The sequence below is a fragment of the Bipolaris zeicola genome (assembly GCF_000523435.1).
Source record: "Bipolaris zeicola 26-R-13 unplaced genomic scaffold scaffold_24, whole genome shotgun sequence".
Taxonomy (NCBI): domain Eukaryota; kingdom Fungi; phylum Ascomycota; class Dothideomycetes; order Pleosporales; family Pleosporaceae; genus Bipolaris; species Bipolaris zeicola.
This window is the reverse complement of record NW_006912073.1, coordinates 123,204-139,485: the sequence shown is the minus strand read 5'-3', so window position 1 is coordinate 139,485 and position 16,282 is coordinate 123,204. Positions and strand designations below refer to the sequence as shown.

At 51.3% G+C, this 16,282-nt stretch overlaps 8 protein-coding genes across 8 annotated transcripts; 5 read left to right on the top strand and 3 right to left on the bottom strand.

Annotated features, from left to right (window-relative positions):
• Nucleotides 1-1,009: 1,009 nt before the first annotated feature.
• On the bottom strand, nt 1,010-2,322 carry COCCADRAFT_23758 (uncharacterized protein; the record flags this gene model as incomplete). The annotated part of the gene is made up of 2 exons (XM_007711015.1): nt 1,010-2,157; nt 2,301-2,322. The coding sequence occupies 2 exons, from the start codon at nt 2,320-2,322 to the stop codon at nt 1,010-1,012; spliced, it is 1,170 nt and encodes a 389-aa protein (XP_007709205.1).
• Nucleotides 2,323-3,116: 794 nt separating this feature from the next.
• COCCADRAFT_2476 (uncharacterized protein) lies at nt 3,117-4,992 on the bottom strand (the record flags this gene model as incomplete). Its single annotated transcript, XM_007711000.1, has 7 exons — nt 3,117-3,738; nt 3,786-4,002; nt 4,068-4,394; nt 4,442-4,546; nt 4,596-4,728; nt 4,782-4,853; nt 4,900-4,992. 7 exons carry the CDS (start codon nt 4,990-4,992, stop codon nt 3,117-3,119), a joined length of 1,569 nt encoding a protein of 522 aa, XP_007709190.1.
• A 413-nt stretch (nt 4,993-5,405) lies between these two features.
• Nucleotides 5,406-7,013, top strand: COCCADRAFT_88158 (uncharacterized protein; the record flags this gene model as incomplete). The annotated part of the gene is made up of 4 exons (XM_007711063.1): nt 5,406-5,456; nt 5,505-5,587; nt 5,635-6,223; nt 6,270-7,013. The coding sequence occupies 4 exons, from the start codon at nt 5,406-5,408 to the stop codon at nt 7,011-7,013; spliced, it is 1,467 nt and encodes a 488-aa protein (XP_007709253.1).
• A 1,550-nt stretch (nt 7,014-8,563) lies between these two features.
• Nucleotides 8,564-9,115, top strand: COCCADRAFT_88070 (uncharacterized protein; the record flags this gene model as incomplete). Its single annotated transcript, XM_007711062.1, has 1 exon — nt 8,564-9,115. The coding sequence occupies one exon, from the start codon at nt 8,564-8,566 to the stop codon at nt 9,113-9,115; it is 552 nt and encodes a 183-aa protein (XP_007709252.1).
• A 215-nt stretch (nt 9,116-9,330) lies between these two features.
• Nucleotides 9,331-9,852, bottom strand: COCCADRAFT_88139 (uncharacterized protein; the record flags this gene model as incomplete). Its single annotated transcript, XM_007711061.1, has 2 exons — nt 9,331-9,756; nt 9,811-9,852. 2 exons carry the CDS (start codon nt 9,850-9,852, stop codon nt 9,331-9,333), a joined length of 468 nt encoding a protein of 155 aa, XP_007709251.1.
• Nucleotides 9,853-10,122: 270 nt separating this feature from the next.
• COCCADRAFT_34167 (uncharacterized protein) lies at nt 10,123-11,322 on the top strand (the record flags this gene model as incomplete). The annotated part of the gene is made up of 1 exon (XM_007711031.1): nt 10,123-11,322. One exon carries the CDS (start codon nt 10,123-10,125, stop codon nt 11,320-11,322), a length of 1,200 nt encoding a protein of 399 aa, XP_007709221.1.
• Nucleotides 11,323-12,667: 1,345 nt separating this feature from the next.
• Nucleotides 12,668-13,300, top strand: COCCADRAFT_23753 (uncharacterized protein; the record flags this gene model as incomplete). Its single annotated transcript, XM_007711014.1, has 1 exon — nt 12,668-13,300. One exon carries the CDS (start codon nt 12,668-12,670, stop codon nt 13,298-13,300), a length of 633 nt encoding a protein of 210 aa, XP_007709204.1.
• Nucleotides 13,301-13,973: 673 nt separating this feature from the next.
• Nucleotides 13,974-14,963, top strand: COCCADRAFT_65953 (uncharacterized protein; the record flags this gene model as incomplete). The annotated part of the gene is made up of 1 exon (XM_007711060.1): nt 13,974-14,963. A coding segment is annotated over one exon (990 nt), but the record flags the coding sequence as incomplete, so codon positions are not given.
• Nucleotides 14,964-16,282: the final 1,319 nt, after the last annotated feature.

Sequence of the window (16,282 nt, the reverse complement as noted above, 5' to 3'; positions counted from 1 at the left end):
CGTACTTTGGACGCTGTCTACAATCCACATTGCCTACCCATCACCTTATCTAGGCTGGTAGTTATCCATCTAGACGTAGCGTGCGCTCGGGGAACTAAAATAAACTAGCTCATGTGGCGAACTCCTACATACAAAGAGACTGGCGAGTTTTATTCTAGAGCTTAATCACATTCTCGGCGTCTTTCGTAAGAAAGCTCAAGAAAGCTCAAGAATGAGACTGACCAGTCTCTTGTTTTGTTTTGTTTCTGTCCTTTTTCTACCCATACATTGCTACACCTTATACTCATTGTACTTGGCACGTAGGAAAACACTTGAGGACTCTTGCATGTAGACGTAGATATTATTTTTTTACGTACACATGCTATATCTAGGTAGTATTATGTACATAGTCTTACTTTTGTAGTGTCGTGGAGCATTTTTCACCTCCATCTGCGCAGGTGCTCGATGCATAAAATGATTGTATTGTTCAGGCCTGAAGGGTCTTTTGTCCTGAAAGTTGGTTGTCTATCTATGGTTATTGTTGTTGTTCCCTCTTATGTACTTCCTATTATATCCCCGTCCGAATACCCCTCGGGCCTTCTCATAACATAATCCCAACTGCTCCTCAACAATAGCGTGGTTGTACTGTATGTGGTACGTAGGGGGACGGACAGTTTTGATCCAACCAACATATCAATCCGCATCCTCAAACATCCGCAATAACACAGAAGACGTTTAGTTTTTTTTAAAAAAAATAGCAGTGAAGAGTAGAAACTTATATTTCCTTTCTACTTATACAAAGAAGAAAATAAGAAAAGAGGTATGCAGTTGTCACCTTCCTTTAAAAAAATATGAGAAAACGCCGTGATACATGTACCCATTCCCTTCCCAATCTGCCAATGAAACCCCGAAATCCAAGAAAACGAGACAAAGAAAACGACGAAAGGAAAAACTCAAGAACACCATGAGTGCTCCCCATATCATTTTGATATCCAAAGTGAGAAAAAAAAAGAGAAAGAAGTCACACCCTTCACTGGTGCACCTGACTAACGTATCCATTCCCCCACTCACTCTCGTCATCACTGCCGATATGCGACCACTCGCTCGGCGTCATGATACCAGGTCGGTTCTCAGAGTCAAACTCACTAAAGCCGCCTTCTGAAAAAGCATCTGTGAAGCCGCCCTCGGAGAAGATTTCAGAGCGGGCATCGTGATCAGAGTCGTTTTGCATGCTGAGGATGCCAATGTCGTCGGCGCGGATGGAGGCGGCGGAGGCGGAGGCGAGGGTCATGGAGCGCTCAGAGCGAGGGGTTAGGGTGCCGGTGGAGAGGTGGGAGGGGGATGAGGGACGGGGTTCTGCGAGAGGTTCTGCGAGGGGTGAGGTGGAGGATGTGATGGAGTAGAAGGATTGGGCGGCTTGGTCTGCTTCGTCGGCTTGGGGTTGGGCGGGTGAAGATGGGACGTCAGGGGTGGGGGTTAGGTCGACAAGAGTAGCGGCGGCTGGAGTGGAGGCAGTATCGGGTTGGACGGTTGCAGAGCTTTCGCGGGTGTCAGCTTGGGTGGAGGGGGAAAGTGTTTCGTTGTGGTGGTCGTTGTCCAAGAGAGTTGCGTCATCGTCGAATGGGTTTGCGAGAACAGCCGCCGCAGCTGAGCCGGCGGCAAAGCCGGCCACGCCGCGTTTCCTGATGTCGCCCTTTGCAGAATCCGTGCCAGTCGTGTTTGCCTTGTCCTTGAGAGTACCGTCGCTGCCAACCATGTCGTCGAAGCTCTTTGTGCGATCCGCCCTCGATCTCTGCGCGGCAACCTCAGCAGTCTCGGCCCCAATCCTGGCCAACTCGTCGAGATCCACGGCAATTCCCTCTTCTCTTGCTCTTCTAATCAGCTCGTTCCGATTTCTCCGAACCAGCTCCTCTCTCCTCCGCTTCCTTTCCTCGAAATCATCTGACGTTTCGCTGGGGCGGCGAGGCTGAATGTCATCGCCGAGATTATGCAGCGCAAGGGCAATCTTACGGCGCGTCTGATCAGCCCATTGTCGAACCTGGGGCGACTCGTAAATGGCGATTCCGGCAGCGACAATAACGGATGCGGCGATTATAAGGCCTGATGTCAAGGGGTGGTTAGGACGATATGGTGGGGTGGTAGCTCCATGGCAGGGAGGAGCTGAGCGTGGGCCGGTGCCTGCAAGCAGGTTGGCAGAAGACTAGGGAACAGACAGGAAAAAACACGGGGAATGGAGAATGGGGAATACCATCGTGAGCCCAGACGGAGAACACGAAGTTAGGCGTGCATTAAGTGGAGAGCTGTGCTCATAAGTAACTCACCTTTGGCTAGTGGCGCAGGCATCTTCGCGAGGCTACCCGGACAGCGGGTGCTGCTGGACGGAACAGATCTTTGGAGGAAGCAATGAATGAAGGAGCGTCGATGTCGGGATGATGTGTTTTATAGCTCCACCAGAGGGATGTGAGTGGAAGAAGAGGAGGACTCGAAGTACAGGGGACAGCAGTCGGGCGGTTGTCAGGCCGTCGTCGCCACTTGCACAGCCGCAGGACGGATGATATGCAGGGCTCCGGGCGGCGTTGGCGGGGTCGCGTGCCATTCGCGCTAATCTCGCCCGACATGAAGCTCATCGCCCCGCAATTGGCTGGCCCGCCTCAATCACGTCTCTGGCATTTATCTAATATAGTACGTGGTGGATTTAAAGCCATATATGTTGCGCATTTGGCATGTCAGAACTTGCATGTTAGTCTCTCATAGAATATGGAAGAAGAAAAAAGACGCACATCTTTCTTGGTACCACGCCACCCTGGTCAATGCATAACTATGTACATACACATTATTCATGTAGTTATCCAATGTTCGAGACTTGATGACCAAATAGGGACCAACACTCGAGTTATGTCATATTCACAACCTAGCCCTCTTGCGATCCTGTCCAGCCATTCACATACTCTGCGCTTACTCGGATATCACGGCCAGCGTTTCATACGCTCTCGAGGTCCGAAAGCGCGAATAGGCGCTATTGCAGCTAGTTTGCTGGCAGGTACGTAGCCCTCGCGTAGGCGTTCTAAAATCTAACTCTAAATCTACTAAATCTAAGGGGGGATATGCACGTGTTGGGTCGACAGAGATTCCGACAATCACACATCCCGGTGGCCCTCATGTTCCTCCAATTCCCGCATCTTCCTCGAGTGTTCGCCGTAGATACCCCAGAAACAGGCAAAGATGCCCAACACGCTCGAGGTGAGGGTGACGTAGTATGCGGTGCGGTAACACGAAAGTCCCACCTCGCAACCGCGCTGGCCATCGGGCTCCACTATCGAGTTGGAGTCGTAGACCGTACCATAGAACAGATTGAACACGTTGCCGCTGACGACGGGTGCCAGAGTCATGAATCCCCAATTGACAGCGAAACCATCCGGGCCGAAAGCGTCAACAACCAGCACAGGGAAAACACCAAACAAGACTCCATATGCGAGACCAGAAAGTCCGGAAACAGCCCATAGGTAGTGTGGATCCTCAACACGGATCGCAGCGCCTTGTGCAAGGGCAAAAATCGCGGCCGAAATTGCAGCGCACCAGAAGCGCGAGTGGTTCAAACGCTTCACGATAAGATCGGAACCAATACCAGACGAAAGTCGTCCCAGGAAGGAGCAAAGCGAAATCAAAGAGACGTGCCACAGCTGGCGGTGAGCGAGGAAATCATCAGTAACCTTTTGATCCCAGAATTTCCAGAGTGCTTGCACATCATGGCCAATGTTGCTAAACAAGTCAGTGGTGATTTAGTGCCCAGGTACAATTGAACATACTTGATGGTCATGAGGCCAACACCCGACAAAAGACCCATGAGAACCCAGAGTTGCCAAAACTCCGGTCTACGTAGCAGAGCCAGTCCAGTCACGTCTGTTGAAGAGTGAGCCGACTTCTTGCTTACGGCTTCGGAATCATCGTCGACAATGTCGCCAGGAAGAGATGACAGAAGCGACGATACTTCTGTAGAGGGGCCGTCTTGTTCTTCCTCGGCTGCTAGAAGTGGTTGGCAAGTGACAGGAAAAAAAAGGACGTGGATAGATAAGAAATAGGGTGCTTACTGGTCTCCTGTTGCGGTAGAGCGGAGGACTTGAACTTGGTGCTAGTGCTAGACTTTGTCGTATGAAGCACATTTGAGTCACGTCGTGTACGCTCGCTAGTGGGTATCACTGCGTAGCCAGTGCCAGCCTTATGATCGACGACGATAAGGAAGGGTATTGATACTAGCACGAGACTCGAAGTTGCAAAAGATAACATCGTAAGTAGGCCGGATGTGTTTCCCGGGAACGCGATGCCGGCGATGAGCGTGTAAAAGAAAGCACTAAGGCCAAAAGCAGCCAGCGGACATGCCGTCGCCGATCCACGGTGAGTTGGCCAGTTGAGAGTAGCTGACAACGGTCAATATGAATTCGTGGGGAGATAACGGGGAGCGAACCAGTCTTCAAGGCAGCCTGAAAAGCAGCACAGCTGCCCACACCGCTCAAGAAAGAACAAAAGGATATCAAGGCCACACTCATGTAGCCGGGGCCTCCATCGTATGCTGGCAACAGTCAGACACAACCTTGACAACCAAAGTCGAGGTATCATACCCAGTTTGATGGGGTAGTATCCCACAAAGAGCGCAAACATGCCGATGATGGCAGCAAGTCTTGGGCTCTTCCGATCCGTTATCATGCCCATGGGTATGCCGGCCGCATACATGCCCAGATTGGCGGCAGTTCCCTAAAGATTGTAAGGAGGGATATACGTCGACTGTCGGAGGGAGGAGAGCGTACGATAATGTTACTCTGAGTAGCAGAGAGCTTAAGCTTATCGGCGAACTGCGGTGCCCATGCTGAGTAGGCATACTGAGGGGTGTTAGCATCCCGGCCGCCCTTGGAGATGGAGACGTACGTTTGTGCCACAGGCAAGGGCAATCAAAGTAGCAGCGACGACGGACACGATGCGCGTCTTCTTGTGTGTGGGAGGCATTGTATCGGCGACCATCTTGGCCAGTGGAGAGAAGGTGTTATTGCAGCGCGCGGGTCATCAAATGCGCGATATCGTGAGTTGCGCAATAGTGATAGTCGGCACTTGATAGGCCGAGGCGAACAAGGGGCGCGGGAAAGATAAGTATGCAGACGAAGATAAGGTGCACGAAAAGAATGACGGAGATCGCAGCCTACACGACTCTTCAACGAAGCAAGCCGGGCAAGCCTTGGGAAACTGAACCGAGGGGTGTGAGCGAGTGTTGAGGCCGGATGCAGCAATGGGCGTCGGAGATAAGATGGGCTGTCACGGCTTGGCGCAGTACTAGCCGCAGCTGGACAGGAACGTCACCGGCCTCGCCCTCGTGCCTGTTCTCCAGATTCTCCACCACCCACCCACCTCCATACGCGACTCCAGCGACCATCACCACCATGGGCGCCTTACTATCTGTTCCCTTCTTGGTCATGCCGGCCATGAGCACCGTATGTCGCGTGCTCCATCACGTTTGCGCGCCCTGCTAACATCACCAGGTCTGGAGCCTCGCCGCCTCCTGCTGTGGCGCTGCGACATGTAGCGCCGTCATGGGCTCTTGTGGAGGAAAATGTGGCAACAGGTGGGTGTACAGACGCATGCGCTGATGTGTATACTGACAGTCTGCAGCATTGCCACCCGTATTGCATACGCGCTCATCCTGCTCGTCAACTCGATTGTTTCGTGGATCATGCTCACCGACTGGGCCATGAAGAAGCTGGCACACCTTACCCTTGATTATGTCGACATCAAATGTCTTGGAGAACAATGCTACGGCTACGTTGCGGTGCAGCGCATCAACTTTGCTCTCGGCTTCTTCCACGTCATCATGGCCCTAATGCTCATCGGAGTACAGACTTCAAAGGACCCGCGCGCAACTATACAAAACGGCTTTTGGCTGCCCAAGATTTTTGGCTGGATCGGCATGATTGTTCTGACCTTCTTCGTTCCCAACTCGTTCTTTATTGTGTGGGGAAACTACTTTGCCATGGTTGGCGCATGCCTGTTCCTCCTCATTGGACTGATCCTGCTTGTGGACTTGGCGCATAACTGGGCCGAGTATTGCCAGGAAAAGATTGAGACTACCGATTCACGTGTCTGGACTGGCATGCTTGTCGGTAGCGCCTTGTTCATGTATCTTGCTTCATTTGCCATGACGATTGTCATGTATATTTACTTTGCTAAGAGCGGATGCGGCATGAACCAGGCAGCCATTACGGTAGGTCGAGTTTTGCGCCAGCACAGGATATGACTAACATTTACAGATCAACCTCATCTTGCTCTTGATCTCTTCCGTTGCTTCTATTCACCCTGCGGTACAGGACGTAAACCCGCGCGCTGGTCTCGCCCAATCTGCCATTGTAGCCATTTACTGCACATACCTCACCATGTCTGCTGTGGGAATGGAGCCCGATGATCATCAGTGCAACCCATTGATCCGTGCTCGCGGTACCCGTAAGGCGACCATCATCATTGGTGCAATTGTTACCTTCGTTACTGTCGCATACACCACCACTCGTGCAGCGACATACGGCCTGGCTCTTGGCGCCCAAGGTAACCCTCACGGAAACGGATATGCCCAAGTCGGTACCGAAGACTACGAACACGGTCTCGTTACCCAGCAACCCGAATCTCGTCGTGAAATGCGCCAGGCCGCACTTCGCGCTGCCGTAGAATCTGGTTCCCTGCCCGCCTCTGCGCTTGACGACGAGGACAGCGACGACGAGGACGAAGGGCCCTGCAACAAGAAGAACCCACGTGATGATGAGCGCAACGCGACACAGTACAACTACACGCTGTTCCATGTCATCTTCTTCCTCAGCACAACCTGGGTCGCTACTTTACTCACTACCAACTTTGACGAGAAGGACGTATCTGGCAGCTTTGTACCCGTCGGTCGCACCTACTGGGCTAGTTGGGCTAAGATTATCAGCGCATGGGTGTGCTACGGCATCTACACCTGGACCTTGGTTGCGCCACTGGTGCTTCCGGAAAGATTTGATTATTAGTTGTGCAGTCAAACTGAGGCTCAAGTCGAGATTTGGCTTGTCTTGAGGAAACTGCGTCAGTCTAGACTTTGGAGTTGATGTACATTTGCATACATGTATTTTTAGAACCTGATGCGATTCAAACGGGGCTAAGCATGTGGCTGGCGCCCCTGTTGTTAGTACCTGTGTATCCATATCAGTGGCTTGAAGCTCTGTATTTATGGTGTTTGGTGGCTTTTCTTATGTTTGTTTGTATTGTACCCCGGAATAGCATCACTACCCGAGATCTCCTGGTCTGCTTTGGGATTATAGAGGTCTTTGCCAACTCACGTTAACCCCAATATTTCCCTAGCGGCTACTTCAAAAAACCATACAAAAAGGAAAACACAGAGCCACGCTTGCTTCGCTCTAGAAGAGAAAAAGAAGAAGAAAAAGGCAAGAAGGGAAAGGCGAGTCAAACACGTCCCGCCACTGTCGCTGTCACTCTAGCCCGACAGCGCAACGACACTCCCGCAAACTCTCTTTTCCCCCATCCCCTTTCGGAACCCGGCAGTCTCAACATCACTCTTATCTTTTTTTTCCAAGCACCACCACTACTGCCGAACGCCGCCAGCAAATAAACCTCAATTTCCCTTTCCCTCCCCCCCTTTATTCCCCAAATGCAGTCATGCTTACGGGATGTGTGTAAAGTATGGCCGGAGCGCGCGAAAATAAAATAACGCCGTCTGTCATTCGGCTGTTCATGGGGGGGTGGGAAATCAAGAAAACAAAAAGAGTGATCGACATTATGTATTTTACCCTTTTGCCGTGAACGCCGAAAGGGGGTTGATATAGCGCGTAAGACGGGATAAAAAGGCTAGAGAGATGGTGATGTGCGGGTTGCTCGGTGATCGACAAGTGTGGGGGGGATGTCACGGTTGAAACGAAACGAAAGATGGTAGGTGTGTGAAACAGAGGGAAACGTGAAGCACGCACGCCGGGGAGGTGGGAATAAGCTTTCGCCCCCGTCTTGGGGTGGGGAAATGGGGGCGCAAGGAAGGGAGTTGTTTGGCAAGGAAAGGGAAGGGGAGAGGGGAATATGGTGAGGGAGCAAGGGGGACATGTGGATAGTTTGGAAAGCCGATGGTTTGTGTCGTATCACGGTGCTAATCCGGAGATTTTTCTTTTTCGTCGCGGTACTTGCAGTATGGTGGTGGTAGCAGGTTGGTGATGGCAGATGTCGAAAATTGGAGAGAGGGAGAGTGGATTAAGTTCTGACAGGCAAGCCATTTCATTTCCCGACAGGTCATCTGGCGTTTTTTTGACAGTATGTAGCGTGGTGTATCCCCCCCCTCTCAAAAAAGCAGCAAGTCAACGGTCAGGTACCTTTTCGCATCTGAGCATAATCTCAACAAACGAACCCTTTTGCTTTTTTTTTATTTTCAAATATACTATTTTTTCAAAAATCAATGGCCTCAACAGTGGCTATGGCGTTTCCTTCGGATCCCCGCCGTGTTGTGTTCCCCCAACAACCACAAGTACACGCACAAGCATATGTTCAACAGCGACACCGAGCGTCGCAGTACACAAGAATGGCAGCGATAGACGAGTACGACTTGCCTCCCCGGCCAACGAGACAGCGAAAGATATCGCATAGAGGGGCCAGCGGGTTATTCGACGACATAGACGAGAGGAGTTATCGCAACGCTCACGAGATGCATCAAGTACAGAGTCCACAAAGCGGGACCCACCAGAGTGCGAAGGAGGAAAGGGCGGCGCGGCGCTTAGCGATGGGGAAGCCGGCGGAGTCGCGGTTTGAGGGTTTTGTTGCGAGGGTTTTTACGAAGCAAAGCAGGAAGGGAGCCGAGGCTGAGATCGAGGTGGATGAGGGGAAAGAAGAGGGTGACGGGAGGAGTGAGATTGAGAAACGAGGAAAGAGCATCGTTGAGGAGGCTACCATCTATCAGCAGAAGGAAGCTGCCGCCGCGGCAGCGGCAGCAGCATCGGATAGTCTCTTCTTACGAGAGTGCGGTATGGTTAGGGTCCAGGCGAATGCGCCGGGAGGTTGTATCATTGTTCCGAGGAATTTCGTCTATCGCGAGGATTTTACGTACAGGGAGGATCGGGATGCTGGGTGGATATAATGTCGGCTGGGATTTTCCGAAGTGAAGCTGATCCGGATGGTTTGGAGGACGTTTTTACTCTGATGCCTCATGTGGCTATTGATGGGCGTAATGCAGGACTGGAGGCACCGGAATTTCATGAGATCCGGGACGAACGAGGCAGAAAGAAGCTATCTGAGGCTCTCGTGGTTTTTTTTTCTTCTTAATCATAATGGAGAACATGGCGGGTAGCAGGCTCATCGGACCCTCCCCACACCTGCAATCTTATCTTCGACCATCTTCATCAGCATCTCCTTCTCTTTGACTGCTTTGACTCTATCGCCCTCCAGGTCTTCCAGCTGCCTCTCTAGTTCCTTCATTCTCTCTACTTGTTCCTTCTCACTCCAGTTTAGACCTGGCAAATGTGCGATCAACTTTTCAATTTGCTGCTCTTTGAGCGTAATGTCCTGTGCTAGCTCTTTGATATCTGCTTGAAACTGCTCTGGTGAGGGTTTGGGGGGCGGTGCAAATGGTGGCTGGGAAGGATCGTTTGCGGTGTTGTGCTGCGCAGCTTCACGGGCTTCCAATTCGGCAAAACTATCGAGGCGCTGTTGGCCTGGGGGTACACTTGGTGGCGCATTCTCTCTTATTTGGCGAAGAGCGGCTGCCATTTGATTGAGGAGCTGGGGCTATCAGCATGGCTGTGTTGTGTTTCTTTGTTGCGTGGATTGCAGTACCATGTCCAGCTCATCCTGGATTTGGGTCAAGATGTCGCGCATTGTTCCAGGAGTGTATGGAGTAGGTCAAAGAGTCGGGTGAGTGGGGTTGATGTAGTGCAGGTATACATATAGCATGTATCTACACACCAAGACGCAGCTAGCCGACTAGCGCCTCCCTCAAAATTACTATGGAGACGGGCCAATCCTCACCGCGCCCACCTGACATGCCAGTAATTCCCACGCTCACGCCCACGACACCCGGCCTGCGCTTCACCCACTGCCATCGGCTGTAAATATGTTCCGCCCTCTCTGTTCTTTTAGGATACCGTAATGCGACCCTCCCTACGCCCGACATGGCCCACAAACTCTTCGCTACTCGCATGGCTTCCCCGAGCAACTCCGCACCGCGTCCCCCGCCGCATCGCAACCACTTCCGCCCATAATGCAGCGCCTGTTGACCTCCCCAAGATGGTACTTTCCCCTGGCTCTCCTCACCATAACTCACTGCCCACCTTCCTCGAGTATGCAAAGCGCATCAATCTAGCATCGGATAACACCGTCTTCATTGGCACACACTACGAGTACACAAGCGCGCTGGCCCTCATGCGCCTAGGGTTTTCGCTGCTACGCATAGGACGCACTTCGGATGCGGGCATTGATCTCATCGGCCATTGGGTCTTGGCCCCATTGAGGGAGCCGCTGCCAGTCATCATCCAGTGCAAAGCGCGCAAGATTTCGGTAAACCCCAGTCATATCCGCGAACTCGAGGGCTCCTTTTCTGGCATACCGCCTGATTGGACCAAGAAGGACGTGCTTGGATTACTGGTAACGACAAAGAAGGCCACCAGAGGGGTGTTGGAGGCTGTGGGCCACAGCCATTGGCCCATGGGCTTCGTCTTGATCTCTCAGCAAGGTTTAATACAGCAGTTTGTCTGGAATCGCGCGGCGTGTGATCGGGGGTTGGAAGGCGTGGGTGTTACGGTGAGGCACACGCCACGGATCCTATTACCCGACGCCGAGCACGAGACCGAGCAAGATGAATCTGGCACAGCGAGGAAGCGCGTGGCCAAGTTTCAGAATGCCGGCACGAGGAGGGACATTCAGTTGACATGGATGGGCTCACCTATCTTTCCAGAAAGAAAGGAGCTGGATCAGGCGACGCTTGGCCTCATGCGACAAATCCCAGCCGACGAACCTGCCAAAGTCGCCAAAGTTGTTAAAGTTGTTGATATGGGGAAACGGCGTCCAGGACGCCCAAAAGGTTCCAAGAACAAGCCACTTGTTGAAGCTATTGAAACAGTTGGCCCGAGGCCCAGAGGCCGTCCAAAGGGTTCCAAGAATAAATCAACCCTTCAGGCCGAAAAAGAAGCTACATACAAGCCCAGAGGCCGACCTAAGGGCACAACAAAACATTATGCGGAAAAGATGCCATTTCCACGGGGTGGTTTAGTTCCACGCACTCTTAAGAGCTACTGCGGCCGACCCAAAGGCTCCAAAACAAAGCGACGAACGACAGTTGATGATGAGTAGAGATATGGCATTGTCCGGGTTTTCCATCCGGGGTGATACCAACAATCAAATATGATACCCGCTGCTTGGCTGTCTGTAGTGCGATACCCGACATGTCATTTAGCAGCACAGCACAATCTCCAGAAAAGACTTGGAATGGAAGAATGCCAGACTGATAACCGAAATTTTCTCAATGATTTCAGCATATTATAGCACATTGCACATCATCCACCTTGCATCCCGACTCTCTGCACTCTTCATGTGCGGTAATGCTCTCAGTGCGGACTGGGATCTTCAAGTTTAAAACAAAAGACAGCATGTTGAAAGTTTAGACATTAGTTCAATTTAGTAGTATTGATAAGACGTGCATCTTGGATCAGCTCAAGTCGATTGAACTCACCGTTTGACCGTGCAACAAACAATCACTCTACACGTGCCCGAGATTTCCCCTCATGAATCCGGAACACGAAACTGAGCCGTTGTTTAAGATCAATAGCGCTGATCGATCGCGAGACATAGCTTTTTTGGACATGGTGGGATCAGGTCACTTCGTGTCGTCACGTGCCCGGACTCCATTGATCGACCACAGGGACTAACTAGGACCTGTTTCGTCTGCATATGTAGCGTTGCTGGCATACAGCCTGGGCATCGATGTGTTTATTACTGGTTCTGCTTGCAGCCTTTGTAGCCACATATCCGTGACCCATAACCTACCGTTCTGTACCGCCGCATCCTGTGCTCTTGTTATCTCCACACTTTGCTTTCCTCAACCACTAGTGATAACTTCTATTGCGTGTTATGCGGGCATGTGCTCCTATCGCAAACTTGGTACCTCTGTCGCCCGGCTCCTGCCGAAGAAACCAGCGGTGCCTGATTGGTGGGTAGCGTTCGCCAGCACCCCTTTACCGCACCTGCACCCTCCAAACCATGGGGAACTTCGGTCATGATGCGTTTTCCGAAACAGTCATGCGAACTTTTCTCCACCACCATCGAGCGCAGAGTGGAAAACGACTCCTTTGTCACGCAATACATCAATCGCCTCGTTTGTCTTTAATCTCATCGCCTCTCATTGACCTCATATCACTATGAAACGGGCCACCATTGTGGGAGTGGTTTGTTTGTCTGCTCCTACAATACCAGAGTTTCACCTCACCGGCTACGCAATCAGGAACTCACAAGCGAAATCTTAGGACTGAACTGCATGGCAGAAAACTACGACAACGCTCTACTGAAGTTGCATCTTAGTTTACAACTCTCAAGGCCCAACGTAACACCACACGACGACTGATTACGACTGACGACGAACTTCGCCTTCCACGTACAATCTTGAACAAAGAAAACGAATAAGCGGTTCGACGAGCTCCAAATGACACAAAATTCAAAAAGAGCACTTACAGCATCTATCTATCAGCAACTCGCTCCGCCTGCACACTACCGCACTGGACCCTACCCACCAAATGTGTCACACGAAATGCAAATATCACAACTCAGACATGCTCAGCAGCCACTGATTACCAGCCGTCCCGCTGATATTGGGATGGGTGCACAAATCACAACGAGGGACGATAAGGCTATCAGTAAAACATGGCATGACGAGTGGGAAACTGAGCCTAGACCATTCGGTCCTAGAAGGCCGTTGGCGCTGCTCAATCAGCCTGTACAAATCAATCTTCGAACACATCCTCGCAACGCCAAGCGTGTCTACCTCAATCACTGGGATCGCCAACACGAACCGAACGGCACCACTGCACAACGGCTGGTAATACAAAAGAAGCAGGTCAGGATGGAAAGGCGTACGATGATACTAAGGACTGAGCAACAAGAGGAAAAGCGCAGAGAGGTGAAGCAGGCGGCAATAAATGCGGATGTGGTCGATCTTACCGGAGATGGCATATCATATGAAAAGCGCCCGTGGAGATATGACTCTGTCGGACATGCGGGATTTTCCGGTTCCTCTCATGAGATGGGTCACACCTGGGATCATTCATGGCAGCCATAGGTCACAAGACTGTTCACATTTGTCTCTGTAAATGAGCGAAATGTATGTAGTCGGGCTTGGAATGAAAGTCTGTAGTTAAGTCCCGTTTCCTCTTTCACGAACTTGCAAACATTTTCATTGAAGCCTCTCACTTGCATACATCGGGTAAATGGCATTCATGTCTAAGATGTGAAGATTAACGAGTGATAGCAGTGAGTGGAAACTTCGAGCAGTAAGAGTCACTGCCTATCATAACCATTCACTCTCATGTTTGTTACTGGGTCAAAGCTCATGATGACATTTTCACTTACACTGGCCTAATTCACCTCCCCGGACTTTCCTCTGCTGCTCATAGAAATAGCTCGCTCCTGTCCTCTTGCCTTAGTTATCCATAACCTGTGTTGCAAAATCAACCAGCAACTTCCAACACATTTCAAGATATCAAAGAATAGCCATGAACGATTTCAACCCTTTATTCTTTTCTGATATGACATCTGCACAGCTGTACAGCAACGATGAGCCGAACCAAACCAACTTCCAAGACATGTTTGTCTCTTTAGATCCTCTGCTCGATCCGCATATCAGCAAAGGGCCAGCCCCAGAAGGGTCAGCCTCCCCCGACGCATTGAAGACACCCACTGGTAGCCCACCGACCGCACCTCAAAAGATGGATTGCGATATTCAGTCGAACAACGATACATCACAGAAAGTTTTAGTGGCAAGTCCTCTTGATCATTCCCATGACCCCACGGTTCCTACTGCCACCGAGTCAAAGACGCACAATGGCATATCCACAGGAAAGCTGCGCGCACATTTCATGCTCGACATGCCGCATCATGAGTACATCTTTCCGACAAGAGGAACTATCAATGCAACCATGGTAGAAATCCTTGTTCTACTCCCTCATTGGTTTCGCAATCCCCAAATCTTGATGCGCTTCTTGAACAACGGCCTCATGTCCAACATCCACATCACGATCATGGAAGAGTACCGTAAACTCGAGCTTAACACAGGCGAGGAAATAGAGCGCGCTCGTGACTACATTGCCGACTCATATCGTAAGGCTATGCGGAAGATTGTGCCCTCATGGTTAAGACGCAATCATAAGGTACCAGAAGATTGGGACGCGACCGTGATGTCTATTGAAAACGTCATTCCTGAAGCAGCAACGAAAATTGGATATGTAGCACCAGCATCTATTCCATTCAAAGATCTTGCAGTCGGACTGAAGAAGCTGCCTCAAGGCTATGATGCTGGAGATCTCACACGTGCGCTCGACTACGCGATGCAGAACGGCAAGCCTGGTAAAGACGGAACCACTACTGAGTTCATGTTCCCAGACGACATTCACATAATTTTGAATCACATCGGGAGGACTGAGATTACGGTCACCCACCTCGACACCCACGCCGTCCCCCGGTATGCCACTATGGTTCGTGCCACAGAGCAAGCACGCCGCAAGAAAATTGCTGATGGTAGAATGCAAAGGCAATCCAAGGTGGAGTCTATCCAAAAACCTATGGATGTGCCTCAGTCACCTCAGCAACCTGGATCAAGTCAACAGGCACAGATGCCGCCACCACCTGAGACCATGTCAACCCACTTCCAACTTCAGCAGACGCACTCCACTACCATGACCTTCTCAAACGTACAGACCAACCTCCCATATAGAGGCATGGGCATCACACAAATGCCTACACCCCCTTACCCACAGCAAAACCTAGCGAACCTCGGTATCCACACCTTCAACAACCCTTACAACCCTATTCCACAACAGACCCACCCTCTCTTCCGGTCTAGCTCACAACAAGCCGCCGCAAGCGTAGTCTCTGAACTACTAGCATCTCGTGTGTACACCCAACAGCAGCAGCAGCAACAGCGCACTGTGGGGTTCCCCAATATCCCGAATATCGGCCAGTACCAGGGCGAGGAAGACAAGGCACAGTATGATTTTGAACAGGTGTTACATTATCCGGGGCATTGGACGCAGGAGGAGCAGATGCAGGCGCTTATGGAGGCGAATCGGACGGTGAGAGGGGAGTTGTTTACGAAGGTGGAGAGGTGGATGGATCAGACTGATGAGGAGGGTGGTGGTTCGTCAGTGGAAATGCAGGATCGTGTAGGGAATGCTGGCGAGGTTGGTGGTGCGTCAGTGGAATTGCAGGATTAAGGGTGTGGAAGAGATGGGTTGATGGCGTTGGACTTGTTTTGAGGATACTTGACAACAGTCACAGTGTAGTTCTGTTGCCTGTGTCTGGTATGAGGATTGCAGAGCGTGGGAAAAGTTACGGTACACTTTTGGGTCATGGTAGCACGTTCATGGGTTTTTTGGAAGGGGGTAAGACTTGTATATGGGTTAATTTGCAGGCGTAGTGTGTCGGGCCGGTCTGGATATGAATTATGATGGCAACGGCACCATTGCTAAAAGTCTTTCTGTGTTCAATGTGAGACGTACCTCAATATCAAACAATGGCCATAACCAAGTCACAAGAATACCCACAATTTTTCCTCATCCATTGACACATCACGTGACATATCCTTCACCGACTCGCACAACTCACCCAACCAATGGCACGCATCAGTCGCATATCAAATGCAAGTCCCCAATCAAATCAACCACCTAACCTCTCATTCAACCAAACCCCCCTACACTCACACTTCACCCCTTCCCCTCTTCGTCCACCAATTCCCACCCTTGCACCCCCTCCCCACCTATTACCTCACGCCGAAGCAGCACTCGCAGCCCGCACACCCATGCCGGACCACCCGCCCATCATCTAAAAACGGAAGATCGCCCTTCCCATCCTCGCTTACCCTTGTCGTTACCGGCCCACAATTGCCAACCCCCAGCCCGCGCAAGACGCCGCTACGCCCAACCCAACCCAAGCACGCCCCAGCTCCTCGTAAATCCGCCCGCGCAGCATGCGCACAAAAACGCCACGCCCGCAACCCCCCGTTTCGAAACAAGAGAGAAGCGCGTAGGAAGGAAAAAGTAAAGAAAAA